The sequence below is a fragment of the Microcaecilia unicolor genome, chromosome 5, assembly GCF_901765095.1.
Source record: "Microcaecilia unicolor chromosome 5, aMicUni1.1, whole genome shotgun sequence".
NCBI classification, from domain to species: Eukaryota; Metazoa; Chordata; class Amphibia; order Gymnophiona; family Siphonopidae; genus Microcaecilia; species Microcaecilia unicolor.
Genome location: NC_044035.1, coordinates 39,249,318 through 39,268,719, shown reverse-complemented (window position 1 = coordinate 39,268,719; position 19,402 = coordinate 39,249,318). Strand labels below are relative to the sequence as shown.

Sequence of the window (19,402 nt, the reverse complement as noted above, 5' to 3'; positions counted from 1 at the left end):
CAGGATACATTTAAGCAAGTAATAATAGTGGAGGTGAGGATTGGTATGGCTGGGTTTTTTTCCCCATATGCAGTTTTCAAAGGTAATGGTTTTTTTTTTTGTGTAGTGTCTTCAGGTAAAAAGTATAAGCTGATTTGCTGTTTGAAAATCGCCCTTGGGGTTTTGGTTTTTTTTTTTTTTTACATGTTTTACGCATCTCTCTAGTTTGCAGAATAATGGCTTAGATTCATAAATTTTGCTAGCCTTGAGACATTTGTTTAATCTCTACTTCTTAGAGGCTAGAATGTGGTTTCTTTCGTTCCTTCAAATACCTTTGGAAAAAGTTTCAAAAGAATGTGAGAAACCCTTTTGAAAATGGACTCCTTTTATTGTGTGTGTGTGTGTGGAGGCGGGGAAGGTGAAGATAATGCAGAAATGAGCAGTGTGTGCGTATTCCATGGCTCACACAGGTGGTGGTACTGGTAAGGATGGGGATGCAAAAACACCACCCTTTGTGTCTACGAGATCTGATTGTATGAAACTCTGATTTCAGATGTCGACATCATTTCAAAATTTGCCCAGCTGGAGTTTCACCTGGGTGACGTAGAACGTGCCAAGGCAATATTCGAGAGTACGCTGAGCAGCTATCCAAAGCGGACAGACCTGTGGTCCATTTACATAGATATGATGATCAAACATGGCAGCCAGAAGGAAGTGAGGTAAGTGATGGATGACAATTTTGGAAATACCTCAGGAATGGCAACATTTCATTGTTAGCCTTGTATGGAAACTCCAGATGTTGAAGAGAAGACAGAGAGTGGGAGAAGAATCAGGCTCTTCAAAAACGGACCAAAGACGCTGAATATGAATCACAAATTTAATAAAAGATGAGTCAACACGGTACCATGTTTTGGCACTGAAAATGCCTTCTTCAGGAGTCTTGGTAAACGGAAACATAGTACCGTGTTGAGTCATCTTTTATTAAATTTGTGATTCATATTCAACATCTTTGGTCTGTTTTTGAAGAGCCTGATTCTTCTCCCACTCTCCGTCTTCTCTTGAACTCCCCGTGGTATATTGGTGTTCGTTCCACTTTTATGGTTTTTCTACCTCCAAATTTTTAAAATTCTTTCATTGTTACAATCTGGTTTTAACAGGGATATTTTTGAGCGAGTTATTCACCTGAACCTGGCAGCGAAGAGGATGAAGTTTTTCTTTAAACGCTACCTGGAATACGAGAAGAAATATGGTAGCCCCGAAACAGCCCAGGCTGTGAAGGAGAAGGCAATAGAGTATGTGGAGTCCAAGAGTTCCCTGACAGAGTCCTAATGCACAGGAAGGAAGAGGAAAAGACATTTTTTCCACTTGGAGGATGCACAGTTGGATCTCATTTAGACCGCCGTTCCCTGAATGTGGCTCATGGATGGCACATAGATGATAACTTTTGCTGAGCCACTCAAGGAAAAATGTAATGTTTGGATTAAAAAGGGAAAAAAGTGAGCAGAGAGAGGTGATGGTGTTTATGGTTTTGTACAGATATGTTTTTAAAGTTTTGGTGACTGCTACTGGACCTCATTAATAGTGGCAGGGATTTCTCCATTGACACTGAGAAGTTGATAACATTCCTGTAGAATTTCACTCCGATTTTTCCGTGGCTATATCCTGTTATTTTTTGGGAATTGGTTTCAGTCTTTGAATGGCTGCACTTCGAATGGAACTGCTTTAATAAAAGCCTCCCATGGCACACCAGAGCCTTCAGCAGCCTTCTTATTTTCTTATTTATTCATTCTTAGATCCCACAATTATCCAAAAACAAGTTTCAGTTCAATGTGGCTTTTAATTAACAGGAAAAATTACAATTGTGTTGTACAGTTACATAGCAGTAATGAACATCAGTTATGAAGAATAGTCTCTGAGACTTGACGCTGTCAGAAATGTATTGCAGGAAAAAACATTTTGATATGTTTATGTAACATTGTAGAAGTCTATAATTGTTTCTTACTGAGCTTTGTGCCTTACTAAGATCTACCTTTGACCACACAAGCACACTTTCTGCTCCTGGAAATCATCATTATTAAATAAGGCCTGTAATAACATGAGGAGTTTGCATTTTATTTTTGCTACAATGGTGACAGCTGGGTTAAATGTGTTCCCATTTCCCTGAAGGAAGTATAGACTGCCAAATGTTGCATTATGATTTCTGGAGATGGCAATGAGTTTTCTCAGTGCTGTAATTGGTGTTGGAGTTTCTCTGTGTTACCCTTATCCGAATGGAAGTTCACCTGGAGCACTTTATAGAGAATGTTGGGAGCTTCAAATTATTATTCATTATTGTGGAGACTTCTGATTTTGAGTTGGGTAACTCTGAATTTATGAAACCCTGTCCGTGTCACATATGGGGGGGGGGGGGGGGGGGTAAGCACCCAGTTAGATGGGAGGTGCTGAAAACATGCTTGTCTTTGCCTTTTGGCAGGGGTTCTCAACCCAATCCTCGGGACACCCATGCAGTTAGGTTTTCAAGATATCCACAATGAATATTCATGAGATAACTTTGCATGCATTGCCTCCATTGTATGCAAATCTATCTCATGCATATTCATTGTTGGATATCTTGAAAACCAGTCTGGCTTGGTGTGTCCCAGGGTCTGGGTTGAAAACCTCTGCCTTTTGGTGAAGGTGGCAGAATCCAGTCTAAAAATGTAATTTTTTTTATTTGAATATTAATTTAATTGCTGTATACATTTTATTTTTTTTTTTTTAATGAAAACTTTTTTAGAAAATTTATTTTGGCATGAGGGAGGTGAGGAGGTAATGCTGCAAGGAACTTTATCAATATAAAGTTCCACTGAACATTGTTTATTGATCAGGTGGACACTGTATATGATGGTACCATTGGAGAATTGTATTAAATAATCTCATGAACCCCTTCAGGTTGTGCTTTGATCAGCCTGGTTCTTAGGTTGACTTGCATGTGGACCTCTCTATGTAAGCTACACTTTCAGTTTTTAATAGTTTCGTTCTGTAACTGTATACAAATACACCCAAATATTTGGGTGATTCTCCAAAACTCAAAAAGCAGTTGATTGTGGATGAACAGTTGAATCCAGGCAAACCTAAGTCATTGACGATCTTGGAGATAAACAGAGATAAGCTTTTCTCTGCTCATGTGGTTATTGCTCTAAAGTGCCTACTCTTCAGAATTTTCTGGAGTCAGCCCAAGGTATCTTCAGTTGTCTAGTCAGTTTTTTTTGTGGACTCCCAAGAGTTAAAGCCTTATTTGTCAAAAAAGAATTTAAGAGTAGTTGTATACGCACTTGTGATATTAAAACTGGATTTCTGTAATTCATTGTTCTCTGGCTTGTCGTTGCCCTTGCCTCATCAGTCACAGTGTATCCATAATACAGCAGCTGAGTGCCTGCATGGGTCAGCAGAGAGCATATTTTTCCCTGCCCTTGAAGTTGCATTGGTGGCCTCTAGGTACGAGAATCAGGTCTTTAAGATACTATGGGGGTCCTTTTAGAACAGTTGCGTGGATGCTGTTATAATTGAGCCTGCAAATAGGTGGGAAAATGTGGGGTATAAATGTAAGACAACAATAGAATAAGTGGATCTAATCAAAACATAAGCAGAAAAATAAATGATGGGGGGGGGGGGGGGGGGGGAGGAAAGACATCAGACAGGTGATAATCAGCCAAATTGCTGAAATTGCTTTTGAAAGATCACCGTATATCAATCATTGGTCTTGGCCCAACCTCCTCCCTTTGTGTGAACAAAAGTTTTGTAATTTTTTGTGATGAATACACTCAATTTACTAAATTCACTGTGTTCAAAGAACACAAAAACTACTTAACTTAAAGCGGCATCGTGCTCGGGCATCCCCAACGGACCCGTTTCGCCAATGTGGCTTCTTCAGGGAAAAGATGCCCTGTCTAGAGGCATTGCTTAGGATGTCAAGTAGTGGTGTCTGCTTGCCATTTTTTGATCCGCTAGCAGCGCTGGCAAGCAGACAGCACTACTTGCCATCCTAAGCAGTGCCTCTAGACAGGGCGTCTTTTCCCTGAAGAAGCCACATTGGCGAAACGGGTCCGTTGGGGATGCCCGAGCACGATGCCGCTTTAAGTTAAGTAGTTTTTGTGTTCTTTGAACACAGTGAATTTAGTAAATTGAGTGTATTCATCACAAAAAAATTACAAACATTTTGTTCACACCACAGGAGGAGGGGAGGGGAATCGCTGGACATGGATGGGATGGAAGGGGAGACTCGTTCAACTTGGAGAGGAGGGCAGGGGACAGAGGAGAAATCGCTTAGATGAGAGTCACTGGTCATGGATGGGAGGGCAGGGAAGAGGAGAATCACTGGACATGGATGGAGAGCAGGGGAGAATCGCTGGACACGGATGGGAGGGGAGGGGAGAATTGTGGGACATGGAAGGGCAGGGCAGAGGAGAATTGCTGGACATGGGAGGGGAGAATTGCGGGACACGGAGGGGAGAGCAGGGGAGAATCGCTGGACATGGATTGGAGGGGAGGGCAGAATCGTGGGACATGGATGGGAGTGGAGGGCAGGGCACAGGAAAATCGCTGCACATGGCTTGGATGGGAGGGGAAGGGAGAATCACTGGACATGGAGGGAGAGAGGAGAAATTGCTTAGATGAGAGCCTTCCTAGGGCCCGTTTAATTTTTCACGAAATGGGCTTTGTTGCTTGTCTTTTATGTAAAGTAGATGAAATGTGTTTTTCTGAGGCTTAAAATTACACTTTTATCTAACAGTAAATCATGTTGGCACTGATGAAACTGGATTCTTTGCTGGAAGTTCTGAAGCCTTTTATTGGACCAGCATAAGAATTTTCCATACAATTTGAAGATTAACAGGGGTCTTTTTTTCAACTGGAGCCATGTGTTGAATTTGCTGAATTGTATTTAAGCAGGTAGAGCCTTTCATATAGTTATCCTGTGTGAATGTCAGTACTTCTTAAATACACTGCATTGCTTTTCATATGATAAAACATGTATATCCATTTTAGCAGGGTTACTTACTTCCTGTGAAAGGCGTGTGTACGTGGACAAAGTTCAACCTCCTGCTTTAGTTTAAATTCTTCCAGGCATATGGCACATACTTCCTGTGAGAAGAAATGGCCACTTATTTTAACATAGGTGATGATGGCACAAAAAGACCATGATCCATCCATCCACCCACCCAGTTATTCGTGTCCATATTTCTAAGGATATATCCCAGCTGCCAGTCATAGGGTGTGACCCTTTGTAAAATATCACACTTTAGCTAGGGCTGTTTGTCTTTTTCCTTTGTAGCTGTCTATTGTGGATAGATGAGCAATGCAATATTCCTCAATTTATTTCAGTCGCAGTTCTCCTCTCCTCTCATGTCTAACTGCAAAGCTTTGTAATCATCAAAATAGTCACCAATGCCAGCCTGGCTGTTCAAATGTTTTGCCTCTTTGGTCTCTATGGCCTTTTCAGACAGTACCCTTGCATCACCAACCTGCTGCACAACTTGGCAGGTCCCTTGGCAATATCACTACACTGATTACAGAAATAAGGGTCTGCAAACAAGTTGTAACATGTTATTGGCTTAGCCTCAAAGCCAGGGGCGTAGCTGGGTGGGGCATGGGCCCCACAGATTTAGCCTAGGCCCCATCTACTTTAACCCCCCCCCCCCCCCCCCCCCCCCCCCCCCGCTGCCACCAGCAACCCTACCCCGCCGCTGCCAGGTACCTTTGCTGCATGGGACTACATACAGGATGTGCATGTAGGACGTCGGGAGTCAGGACTGACATAAACAGATCAGTGAACGCACCGGAGACCAGCGCTGAAGAAGACTTCGGCTGGTGGGGGTTGGGGACCCCCGCCAGCAAAGGTACCTGGCGGTGGGAGAGGGTCAGTGGCGGGGGAGGGTCGGTGGCTGGGGGAGGTGGGCTAAAATGTGCCCCCCCACCTTGGGCTCTGGACTGTCCCGCCGAGGTCTGGCTATGCCCCTGCTCAAAGCTCTGTGTGCAGCTCTATTCAGCCCGTGTCAGGACTGCAGATGCTTTAAAGGGCTCCCAATTTCTGGGGTGAAAGAAGGTCCAGTTGTTGTTCCACAGCACCTCTTAGTGGCCTGATTCAGGCTCAACAATTGTATACTCAAGAAAGAGCCATCCAGACCATTATGACTGTTTGATCCAATGGCCAGACTAAGGGACCCTTTTACTAAGCCGTGCTAGAAAGTGGCCGGGGCTACGAATAGTGCATGGGTTTGCTGCATGCTCTGCCCATTTTCTAGTGTGGCTGAAAACTGGCTGCAGTTGGGGGGGGGGGGGGGGTTCTTTTTAATGGCCACGCACTAATTTCCTTGCTGTGAGCCCTTTCTGCCACCTATTTAGGAGGTGGTTAAGATCTCCTGCGCTACTCCTATGCCAATCGGGTAGCGTGCGGTAATGTGCCCGTGCTATCCAACTAGTGTAGGCACGCCTACTCTTTGCCCCCAGACATGCCTCCCATGGTAAAATCTAAAAAATATATTTTTTACCATGGGAGTGGTGTACGCTGCTGCCCAAATTACCCAGAGACCACCTCATTGTGTCCTGTGGTAGTGCCCTTTTACCACACAGTAGGCCCACGTTAGGCCTATTGTGCCTTAGTAAAAGGGCCCCTAAGTGTGGTGAGGGGAATTTACAATGGGGGTAAAAACCCTTTACTATTTGAAAATGAATGCCTACTTTCAACTGAGCTGGAAGTATAAAGGGGCAGAAGGAAACTATTGCACTGTTCCTACTGTTCTCCAAAAACGGGTGAGAATACAATGATTTATTTGTGTATAGCTTGTAGAGTGCCATGTTCAGATTCTACTGTACAGGATTTAATTCTGCTTCCAGGACTGTTATGGTTACATCTCAATTAAAATTTTAATTGTGCAATTAAACGTATGTTGTTTACTCCCCCCCCCCCCCCCCCCATCGCAACTCCTTGTCACTGGGCAGGTTACTATGGGTCCCTTTTACAATGCCATGGTAGAACTACCGTGGTGTTGGTGAACACCAATCTGGTACTACCACCGTCCCACTGCAGGAGCCAGTGGTAGTGCTGCCCTTACCACATGCCATTTCTGGCACAACTGGAAATATTTTTTATTCTTACCGCTAAGGGGTAGTAAGGGCTCTTCCATGAAATGGCTGCGTGGCAACTTTGTACTTAAGCCTTGTCGAGCAGGGACTGTCTCTTCATGTTCAAGTGTACAGCGCTGCGTACATCTAGTAGCGCTATAGAAATGATAAGTAGTAGTAGTTACCACACAGCCATTTTCTTCTTTTTTTTGTTTTTTTTTAAACCCCGCAGAGGTAAAAGGGTCCTCAGTGCGCAGCAAATCCACGCACCCATGCCACTGCAAGGCTCCTTTTACTGCAGCTTGGTAAAAAGGCCCCTTAACCCTCTATTGCCCAGAGTCACAAGAAGCTGCAGTGGAAATAAAAGTAAATAACATACCTTTAATCGCAGAATTACAAATTTTAATTGAAATGCAGCTCTAAAAAATAAAAGAAGAAAAAGTAGTAAAAAATTACAAATTAAAGAATCTAAAACAGCATTCAGAATAGCTGTAAACGGCCTTATACTTTTCAGGGCCTACTTCACAAAAGCAAGCCTAGTTAAAATAATGCCTTTTGCCAGTGAGCCACAAGCCTGTTTCCATTAGAAAATCTGTCTGGTGACTATAAGAACTGTTTTCCTGATATTAGACAAATTCATATTTTCTTTGCCTTGCAATGAGAGCAAATTGTAGCAATGAATTCTCTGGGCTGTACCTTAATTATGACCCCCCACCCCAGTTTCAGGTAACTTGATTTTCAAGGTTGTATTACTAAACTAGTAAAAAAGGCCCGTTTCTGACACACATTTAACGGGAGCTAGCAAGGTTTTCCTCGGAGTGTGTATGTTTGAGAGAGTGTATGTGAGAGTGACTGTGTGAGAGAGAGAGAGTGAATGTGCGAGTGTGTGTGAGAGAGTGAGTCTGGATGTGAGTGTGTCTGTGAGAGAGAGAGTGTGTGCAAGTGCGTATGTGAGAGACAGTGTGAGAGAGAGAGAGAGAATGTTTCACACAGATACAGTGTGTGCGAGAGAGAGAGAGTGTGTGTGAGACACAGACTCTCTGTGAGCCTGAGTATATGAGACCAAGAGAGTGTGTGAGTGACTGTGTGACACATAGAGAGTGAATGTGATACAGTGTGAGACATAGAGTGCGTGAGAGACAGTGTGTGAGAGAGAGAAAGACATTGACTGTGAGAGAGAGAGAGAGAGTGTGTGTGTGTGAGAGGGAGTGTGTGTGACAGAGATGCCCCCCCCCCTCCCTCTCTCTGGTGTCAGGCCCCCCCTCTCTCTCTGGTGTCTGAGCGTTACTGTGCAGGACGCTGAGCTCTGGCTGTGCTTCAAGGAACTGACCAATCCTATTTAATAGAATGCACCGCCAACATTCTGAAGCCGAGAAACCTCGTGTGGTTGGTCACTTCTGCTTGTGACAAACCCGGAAGTACGTGATGTCAATTCAGGAGATGGATACAGAGAGCAGGAATGCCTCAGCCATGCAGTCAGCTTCAGAATGTTGGAGGTGCGTTTTATTATATAGGATAATCAGTCTTTCTATAGCTGCAATGCAAGAATTTTCATAATCTATAAAGAAAACAGCTATGTTACCCACCCCGACAAGACCATGCTGGTTTCCTTTTCTTTTCAAAACAACTTGACATGAAATAGCTTAGAATGAGAAACATAAATTTGTTTCCAGTTGTGCAAATTCTGCAGATGTTGCTGCAGTAAACATTTTTCAAAATTCAGTTTTAAACGCTTTTAAAAAAATAAAGTATTCAACCAAGAACACCACTAAATTTGTATAATGAATGTACAGATATGTTTCATAAAGGAAATGACTGTACATGGAGCAAACTAGTCTTATTTATAGTGGGATGACTAATGGAATATTCCTTCTACTAAAAAGGAAGATGTTTTTCATTTAAAATATATATTTTCCAGGTCAGCACTTTAAGGACATTAGAAGCTGTGTTTACTGTGCTGGTTAAGTAGTAACAGCAGTAGTTTGAAAATTGGACATGCTCCGTATTTTCAAATCATTTTATTTGAGACTTTATGAGGTCCAGAATGTGCTGCAGCTTGGGTGGTACAGAAATGTTGTACGAACACTGCTGTACTGCATTCACTATACTGGCTTTCCATTGGTGAACAAATGAAATCTTGAAACGGGTATCCTGAGTTATTTGGGTTATGAGAGGAAATGGACCCTTGTACCTTCTGTTTCAAATCTTTTTTATTGATTATCGAGAATGTATGACATAATACAGAACCTCACAACACATTTTCATAGCAACATATGTAAGTAGATTCATATATAAGACATCGTAATTTCAAGTATATTGATTGGATATAGACATATAGGACTAAAGTCTATAAATGACACCCAAATTTGAGTATCAATAAAAAATTACTGCTAAGTGCTATTCTATAAACACCGCTCAGATTTGGACGCAGGGATCTGTGGTGTAAATTATTATTTGTGGATCTCCCTTATTCTGTAACACTGCGTGCAAATTCTGTCTAGGCCCCTTCCATGGCTACACCCCATTTTCTGATTTTACCTGCAGACCCTGGCACCTAAAAATGCACAAACAAATTTAAATTCATGTCAATCAGCACTGATGATTGATTATTTGTGCTCAATTATTGATGCTAATTAGTTCATTTATCAATTAACTTGCAAATTAGATGCACACCAAGTGCATGCAATTTTGAATCTGCCATATATAGAATTAGAATGATAATTAGTGTTTTTCCATTTCTTTATAAACTGACTGTGTATTGGTTAGTTAAATTGTAGAACTTTTTCACATTTTCTGTATAAAAGTATCCAATTCCACCCTATGTAACATTTAAGTTTGGCTATCTTTCCAATGGGTAGTGGCTAATTTCAGAGCTATTGAGATTAGGAAGTCAAATAAATGTTTGTCGGATAAGGATGATGATAATAAGCAGGTGATGTCCAAACTTAGGTGCTGTTTATAGAATAGCGTTTAGCACCGGGAACCGCGACTAGTTTTAGGAATGACCACTTACACCAATGAAACCCTGATGTAAATCCCCGCACTTAAATTAGGCTCGTGGGTGGGAAAATGTGGGATATAAATGCTATAATTAATAAAATAAATGTTTTATAATGGTGCAGATAGATTGTAACCTGGATTAGCCACTGTTGGAAACAGGATGCTTGGCTTGATGGACCTTTGGTCTGTCCCAGTATGGCAACGCTTGTGTTCTTATTTTTATCGTATACTTATGCTGAGGAGCGGAGGAGTAACCTAGAGGTAGGAGCACCAGCCTGACAACCAGGGAAGCCCAGTTCAAATCCTGCTGCTGCTCCATGTGATCTTGGGCAAGTCACTTGACCCACCATTGCCTCAGGTACAAACTTAAATGTTAAGCCCTCTGGAGATAGCGAAATATTCCTACTGTATTTATTTTTGTTACATTTGTACCCCACGCTGTCCCACTCATGACAGGCTCAATGCGGCTTACATGGGGCAATGGAGGGTTAAGTGACTTGCCCAGAGTCACAAGGAGCTGCCTGTGCCTGAAGTGGGAATTGAACTCAGTTCCTCAGGACCAAAGTCCACCACTCTAACCACTAGGCCACTCCTCCACTGTTGCTACTATTGGAGATTCTACATGGAATGTTGCTACTATTGAGATTCTGTTGCTACTATTGGAGATTCTACATGGAATGTTGCTACTATTGAGATTCTGTTGCTACTATTGGAGATTCTACATGGAATGTTGCTACTATTGGAGATTCTACATGGGATGTTGCTATTCCACTAGCAACATTCCACTTAGAAGTCGACCCTTGCAGATCACCAATGTGGCCGCGCAGGCTTCTGCTTCTGTGAGTCTGACGTCCTGCATGTACGTGCAGGATGTCAGACTCACAGAAGCAGAAGCCTGCGCAGCCTTCTACATGGAATGTTGCTAGTGGAATAGCTAGATATAAACTAAAAAATATATATCTGTAGGAAACTGGTTCAATCTAAGAAATCATCAGTCCATATAAATGCAGAACCCAGTTATTAAATATAAGGTTACTTTTTTCAAAAAAAGGGAGAATACTCTTTTCAAAAAAAGGAGGAAAAAACGCCTCAAGAAAAAGCTTTTCCCACGATTATAAATGGGACAAAAGCTATCGTTTCATCATCATGGGCGACACAAAAAAACCTCCTTAAGTTAATTATATATATTTTTTATATCTTTTTTAATTTAATTTTACTATTGCTGTCCACTTCATTCTGCCATCCAAATTGAATAAATTCTTTTACTTAACTTGGGCAGACTTTTTAAAAGATGATTAAGTTAAGATAGAATCTTTTTTGTTAACTATTCTTTTTTCTCCTTTGTTTAGAATAAGAGACCTTTGAGAAATAAGCGAGCAGCTGTGGTCCTGAAGCAGCATTATGTGAAACGGGACCCGTTGACCACAGTTCTATTTCGGTCATAAAAGGAGAAAATTTAAAGTCTGCCCAAGTTAAGTAAAAGAATTTATTCAATTTGGATGGCAGAATGAAGTGGACAGCAATAGTAAAATTAAATTAAAAAAGATATAAAAAATATATATAATTAACTTAAGGAGGTTTTTTTGTGTCGCCCATGATGATGAAACGATAGCTTTTGTCCCATTTATAATCGTGGGAAAAGCTTTTTCTTGAGGCGTTTTTTCCTCCTTTTTTTGAAAAGAGTATTCTCCCTTTTTTTGAAAAAAGTAACCTTATATTTAATAACTGGGTTCTGCATTTATATGGGCTAGTGGAATAGCAACATTCCATATAGAACCTCCAATAGTAGCAACATTCCATATAGAACCTCCAATAGTAGCAACATTCCATCTAGAATCTCCAATAGTATCTATTTTATTTTTGTTACATTTGTACCCTGCGCTTTCCCACTCATGGCAGGCTCAATGCGGCTTACATGGGGCAATGGAGGGTTAAGTGACTTGCCCAGAGTCATAAGGACCTGCCTGTGCCGGAAATCGAACTCAGTTCCTCAGGACCAAAGTCCACCACCCTAACCACTAGGCCACTCCTCCAGCTTAGTGTAACTCACCTTGCACTACAACTGAAAAGGTGTGAGTTAAATCCAAATACATAAAATATTATTTTGCTGAATTTTCATATGCATTGTGTTTTTAGGTTTTGTATACTACTTTGGGTGGTCTCTGTCCTACCACCCCCCTTCCTTTTTTATTTTTTAATTCAAGTTGTACTGAGAACTTATTCAAACAATATACATAACTACCATAGTGGGTCAGGAAATCAGTTTAAAAGAACAATAAAACATTGTACAGCTGTATGGAGGACAACATTAAGCTCAAGAGGATTCAAGATTATTCACCATGTTTCTGTTAAAAGCTTCATAAAATGTAATAATCCTGCTCACCCAATTAAAATGAACAAGAGCAATAGAACTTCAAGTAGTCCACTCTCCTGCTTCATGCACACACCCTATAGTTCATCCAAAAAGGGAAGAAACAGGTATCTGTGGCCTAGTGGTTAGGGTGGTGGACTTTGGTCCTGAGGAACTGAGTTCGATTCCCACTTCAGGCACAGGCAGCTCCTTGTGACTCTGGGCAAGTCACTTAACCCTCCATTGCCCCAAGTAAGCCGCATTGAGCCTGCCATGAGTGGGAAAGCGCAGGGTACAAATGTAACAAAAAGAAAATCTTAATTAAAAGCCACAGCCAAGATTGTCCAACACCCCTTTTATCAACACAGTGTCTCCATTATTCCCTCACCACCCAATTCTCACACTAGGCACAGAATCAATCTGTGAAAAAGAGATGGAGGCCTGGTTACACTTCTACTGGCCACTATCAGTAGGTGGGTAGCCAAAAGTGCTTTGATTTTCAAGTATATTTATATTTCTCTTGAAACCCATATCTAGTACTTCAAGTGTATGTAGCTTATTTTAAGCCCACATTTCCTGGCAAGATTAGATATGTAGTCCTTACCTTTAATGTACATAAGTATTGCCATACTGGGAAAGACCAAAGGTCCATCGAGCCCAGCATCCGGTTTCCAACAGTGGCCAATCCAGGTCACGAATACCCGGCAAGATCCCAAAAATGTACAAAACATTTTATACTGCTTATCCCAGAAATAGTGGATTTTCCCCAAGTCCATTTAATAACGGACTATGGACTTTTCCTTTAGGAAGCCATCCAAACCTTTTTTAAAGTCCGCTAAGCTAACCACCTTTACCACATTCTCTGGCAATGAATTCAAGAGTTTAATTACACGTTGAGTGAAAAATTTTCTCCAATTCGTTTTAAATTCACTACATTGTAGCTTCATCGCATGCCCCCTAGTCCTAGTATTTTTGGAAAGCATGAACAGACACTTCACATCTACCCGTTCAACTCCACTCATTATTTTATAGACCTCTATCATTTCTCCCCTCAGCCGTCTTTTCTCAAAGCTGAAGAGCCCTAGCCGCTTTAGCCTTTCCTCATAGGGAAGTCATCCCATCCCCTTTATCATTTTTGTGGCCCTTCTCTGCACCTTTTCTAATTCCACTATGTCTTGTTTGAGATGCGGCAACCAGAATTGAACACAATATTTGAGGTGCGGTTGCACCATGGAGCGATACAAAGGCATTATAACATCCTCATTTTTGTTTTCCATTCCTTTCCTAATAATACCTAACATTCTATTTGCTTTCTTAGCCGCCGCAGCACACTGAGCAGAAGGTTTCAACGTATCATCAACGACGACACCTACCAATTAATCAGGTCAGCCTGATTAATTGGTATTTTCTAAAAGACTGGAAACTCTCCTCTTTGAGAAGTTTCTGTCCATTGATGGAGTATCTTAGATTGCAACTGGCCATCAATGGTCTACATCTGATATTTTGTTTATGACTTTGTAAACCTTGTTTGTTGTTTATTTACTGTTAGCCACATTGAACTTGAGTATGTTCAGGATAATGTGGGGTATAAATGTCAAAATAAATAATATGCATGTATTATGCACAACTGCACTGTAAAATTTACACTCGTGTATTGGGTTGTTTTCTATTTTCTATCTTTCTGCCTGAAAGCAGTCCTTGTGAGGTCTGTCTTTTATTTCCACTGTACTGTAGCTACCTCTTCTCTTGGAGCACTTCTGCAGCTGAGAGGCTTCTCTAGGCACTTGTTTCATAGTAGACAGGTTAAGTGTAGCTTTAAAGCACTGGGTGAGACGCAAAGCATGGTAAATCGATCCCCTGGCCATTATCTGTTCTAATGCTGCTTTCTGTTGTCACCACTGTGCTGCTGACACCCAGCTGTTCCTGTCTTTGGTTACAGCAGTCAGAATTTTCATCTTTCCAAACTGGCCGTCTTCCCACTTTCGGAAACGGGAACTGTTCAGGGCCAAGCCTCTTTGCCTTCCTGTACCCGTGCTGATTTCGCATTGGCTACCTTCCACTGCTATATGCTGCAATACAAAGCATTGGTGTTTTGGTGCTGATCTAATACCGTTTCTTTTCTTTGCATTTTTATGTATTTACAAAATATTTTAAAACTTTTTAGTTATTTCTTGAAATATTTTTATTTACAGTACAGTCTCGATGATCCAACTTTCTCTGATCCAACCATCCGGCATATCTGACAGACCCCCCCCCCCCCCCCCCCCCCCCAGCATCTCTCTTTCTATTATCCGAACCTGGGACCCTACTTTTACTACTACTACTATAAATCACTTCTATAGCGCTACCAGTCGTACGCAGCGCTTTACAATTGAACATGAAGAAAGACAGTCCCTGCTCAAAAGAGCTTACAATCTAAATCAGGACAAACAGACAGGACCAAAAAGGATAAGGGAAGGACAGACAGACAGAAGGACACACAAGGATAAGATAAAAGTTACAAGTCAGGAGTCGAAAGCAGCATCAAACTTTTACTGCAATACAGCACGGTTGTGAGCTGGGACCCTGCCTTTACTGCCTTTGTTTCTGCATTTTTTGAGGGGGTACCATTGTTTTCTGTATTATCTGACTTTTCATTTATCCAGCAAGAGGTTGGATAATCAAGACTTTATTTATGTACTGCCTGCAAGTTACTAAAGTGGTAGAGTGGGTAGTTTTCTGTCCCTGAGTGGCTGATACAGAAAATTTAAGGCTACTTTTTCTCTGCCACTTAGGAAAAGGACCCCTTTGTTTATCAAACTCAATGCATGGTCAACGTTTTCCCCCCCCTACTATACTCTTAAGTAATAGAGGATAGAAGTCCTTGAAACTTAAAAATTGGCTAAAATTAACAGCAGCTACACAAGGGCTATATCCGTAGTACAATATGACACAGAAAAGTGTTGAACTAAATTATGTCCTGTAGTACTTGGTATGTTAATTTATTGGTATGCTATTACGAATTGGCATGTTATTAAATTATTTACCGTAACTCACTGTATCCTTGTCTCCTGATCCTGTCTTGCTCCTTCAACTGGAAAATATAACCATAGCATTGCATTATAGGAATCATTTTGCTGTGGATGCACACATCGTCACGGGAGCAGAAGCAGAATCGAATGGGTTAATATAATGCGCCAGATTTCAGTAAGCAGGCCTGCTAAAAATATGTTTTAAAATTAAAAAAAAACTGGCAGAAATGAAGAGTGGGGGTGGATTTGAAAGTTCTTGTTTTGCTAGATATGACTCATTGCCTTTGGGGGAAATGCAAGTCTTTTAAAAACCATAGCATGCAAGAATGTGAAACTCAAAGAGAAAAGCTACAGTCTGCTCCACAACCCTTTGGGATTTATATAGAGCTAGTAAAAAAGGCCCGTTTCTTAACGCAATGAAACAGGCGCTAGCAATAAATGAGTTCCTGCCATTAATGTTTCCACGGTTGTATTCTGAATATAATTGTTGTTTACATGTATAAGATTTCTTTATATACAATATTTTTTGTGTAAACTGGGTTACAATGTGGTAAAAGTTTTCCTTGTTCAGGCCCTTCAATCAGTTTAACAATCACATCAGAAGAGCTCCTTACTCATGAGAATGCAACATACAGTTGCCCATGTGAGAGACTGAGAGTGACAGTGTGTTTTACAGATAGTGTAAGAGAGAGATAGAGTGATTGAGTGTGTGTGTGTGTGATGTCTGTGTGTGTGTGATGTGTGTGAGTGACAAAGTGATTAAATGTTTGTCTTCCCTTCCGTTCTGTGCACTTGCCTCCACTGATGTTCGTACCTCCCTGTATATGATTGTTTTTTAGAGATTCAATCCACTCCACTTCCCTCCTCCAAGTTCCGTTCTGTCTGATTGATTCTTTGTTCCTGTGATGTCGTGTTTGTTTGCTTGGCAACTATGCAGCGTTCTGTTTCCTCGACGTGAGGGTGGGGACAGTGAGAGCCAATGAAACGCTGAATGACAGACTTACGAACCCTACACTGCCACAGTGCCACGGAGTCAGCTTCAGAATGTTGGAGGTGCTTTTTATTATGTAGGATTAGGTCAATTAGATGTCTTTCTCCTATTTTCTGTAAACTGGCAAACTGAACAGTAAGCTTTTAGTGATGTTGACAAAGGAAATTCTGTAAAGAAAATACAAACGAGATAGTTTCATGTCACTTGTCTGCTTTTAAGTTTACTATCCCGGAGGTGTGTGTTGTCCTGTAGGTTAAGAAAGACATCTGTGATTGACTGGGTGTGAGGAAGGGAGAGCAAGGGGTGACATCTATGCTGATGATGTGCAACTACTCATACCCATTGATTCGGATTTACCTGCCTGCCTAACCGCAGCTCAGGAATGGGCAAACAACAACAAACTCTGCCTGAACCCAAGTAAAACAGAGATTCTTTGGGTATCTAACACAAGTAGGCAAATACCTGACTTCAAAATACCTCTCCCCCTAAAATCACAGGTCAGGCATCTTGGGATACTGCTAGACTCATCACTCACTCTGATTCCACAAATTCAAATAACCTTTAAAAATTGTCTCTATCACCTACAGCAGCTACGCAATGTCTCTCCATATAATGAAAAGACGAGTCTGACCACAGTGGTCCATGCCATGATAACATCACAACTAGATTACTGCAATGCCCTATACATGGGTCAAACCAAAAAGAGTTTGCACCAGCAATGATGCAGCACGACTGATAGAAGGCTGCAAATGCCATAATCACATCACACCCTTCCTGCAAAACCTACACTAGCTACCAGTGCCTCACAGGGCTAAATTTAAAACTCTATGTTTGATTTTCAAGGCCCTCAGCCAAAATGGGCCAGAGTACTTAAAGAATAAGTTAACCCTTTACACACCTTTGAGACCTCTAAGGTCCTCTCAAGGATCATTACTATCTGTACCCTCATCAAAAGAAATTGTACGATATGATACCCACCAGTGAGCTTTCTCAGAAGTAGCCCCCACGCTCTGGAATTTACTCCCAGAGGAGCTACAGTATGTGTAGCTCAAGACTACCTCTACTTCAGGAAGCAGGTGAAAGCTTGGCTCTTCTCCCAAGTAGGGTGACTGACTATACACTCATTTTGCACCTGGACTAGCTTGCTACACATATGGTAACTTAGATCAGTTCCTTAGTTCATGCTTAACTGTACAAAGAGCTTGCCTTGAGTTTAGCCAACCATTTATATATCTGCACTTGGTCCCTCAGCTATATGGTAAGCTGTGTTGTAGAAAAGCATTAGGATTTTATCTATGTTAGTTGAATGTTCTAATCAGTGGCGTAGGCACAGGTGGGCCTGGGTGGGCTGGGGCCCACCCATTTAGGGCTCAGGCCCACCCAACAGTAGCACACGTTTAGCGGTAGCTGGTGGGGATCCCAAACTCTGCCAGCTGAAGACTTCCCCCTGATGGTAACGAAAACGCTATTGTCCATGATACTGCCATCTGCGCATGCTCTGTTTTCAGTACATGCCTGCTGCAGTCTGTCAAGGTGGAAAGAAGCATTTCCCCACCAGCTGAGGTATTGTTTTTGGCAGAGGTTGGGATGGGGGAGAACGCTTGGTGCCCACACACTTCTTGCCTAGGCCCACCCAAAATCTGTTGTCTGGCTACACCCCTGGTTCTAATGTGTGCTTATTATGTGTATCATTAGTTTTATGCTATCATTGTATTATATCTCTGGTATTTGAATTTCAATGCTGTTAAATGTGTATATTTTTGATCCTGTTTCATGGCAGTCCTATTATTAGCTTTCAATTTGCTGTTTTTAAGAGCAGAAATCCAAATGTAATTGGAGGGAGGGAAGCTGATGTGTACTAACCAGGACAGCGATTTTGGGGTGATAGTATCGATGATCCCAGGGTGGCACAGCAGTATCATAAGGCAAAGGCTAGAGTCAGAGGGACACGACTACGTAGAAAGAGGGGTAACAAGCAGAAAGGAGGCAATATTGCCACTGTATAGGCTGTGGGTGAGGCATTACTTAGAATACTGTATTCAGTTTAGGAGACCTCATCTCAGAAAGGACGAAGAGGGCCTAGAGGTAATCTGGAGAAAGGCAAGCAGAATCATGCTCATTCTACAATAGAAAACATATAAGCATCTAAATATGTATACCCTGGAGTAAGGCTTCTCAACCTAGTCCTTGGGACACACCCAACCAGTCGGGTTTCTAGGATACCCACAATGAATATGATGAGACAGATTTACCTGCAATGGAGGCAGTGCATTCAAATTTATCTCATGCATACTCATTGTGGATATCTTGAAAATCTGATTGGCTGGGTGTATCTCAAGGACTGGATTTAGAACCCCTACCCTAGAGGCGAAGAGAGGCAGGGGAAATAACGATACAAACTATTCAAATACCTGAAAAGCATCAGTGCACAAACTAATTTTGTCCAGAGCTAAATGAAGTCTTTTGTGTCTAGTCAATCCATTATGAGGCTCTGACTAATAAATGCTTGGTGATATCATAATGTGCTGTAGCATGACTGAAATGCTATCGGAGACGAATGAGCAAACTATTTGAAAAGCTTTAAAATAAACTCTCTCTCTCTCACTACACAAAATCATCTATGTTTGTGTATCTGTCATACACAGCTGTATGACTTTTTAAGGAGGTTTAGGGAGTAATTATTAACCTGCTTTAAAAGAAATATATATTTAGCTCAAAATGTGCATTAAATGGCAAGTGTGTGTTATTATAATGTAGCACATGCCAATGTAAGTTATCACTTGCTTTATAATGAGATGTAATCATGCAAATTAACTTACTGTGTAAATCAAATAATGTGGCTTGTGTTGAACCTCACAACCTGCATTATTCCAGGAAAAATAATTCCAAATTAAAGATGGATTTTCTTTTCCTGCCCAAGAGCATTGAGTCCCTTAACAAGCGTAATCTGGGGGTCCTCCTCTCTCCCAT

General features: G+C 41.5%; 1 protein-coding gene across 2 annotated transcripts in view; it reads left to right on the top strand.

Moving 5' to 3' along the window:
- The window catches only part of PDCD11 (programmed cell death 11), a 141,416-nt gene extending 139,032 nt beyond the window's left edge, over window positions 1–2,384 (top strand). For both annotated transcript variants that reach the window (XM_030202807.1, XM_030202806.1), the window contains exons 35-36: window positions 533–698; window positions 1,137–2,384. In XM_030202807.1, the coding sequence (XP_030058667.1) occupies window positions 533–698; window positions 1,137–1,308 (338 nt within the window). In that variant the 3' untranslated portion in view covers window positions 1,309–2,384. The remainder of the gene's footprint in view (window positions 1–532; window positions 699–1,136) is intronic.
- The last annotated feature ends 17,018 nt before the right edge of the window (window positions 2,385–19,402 follow it).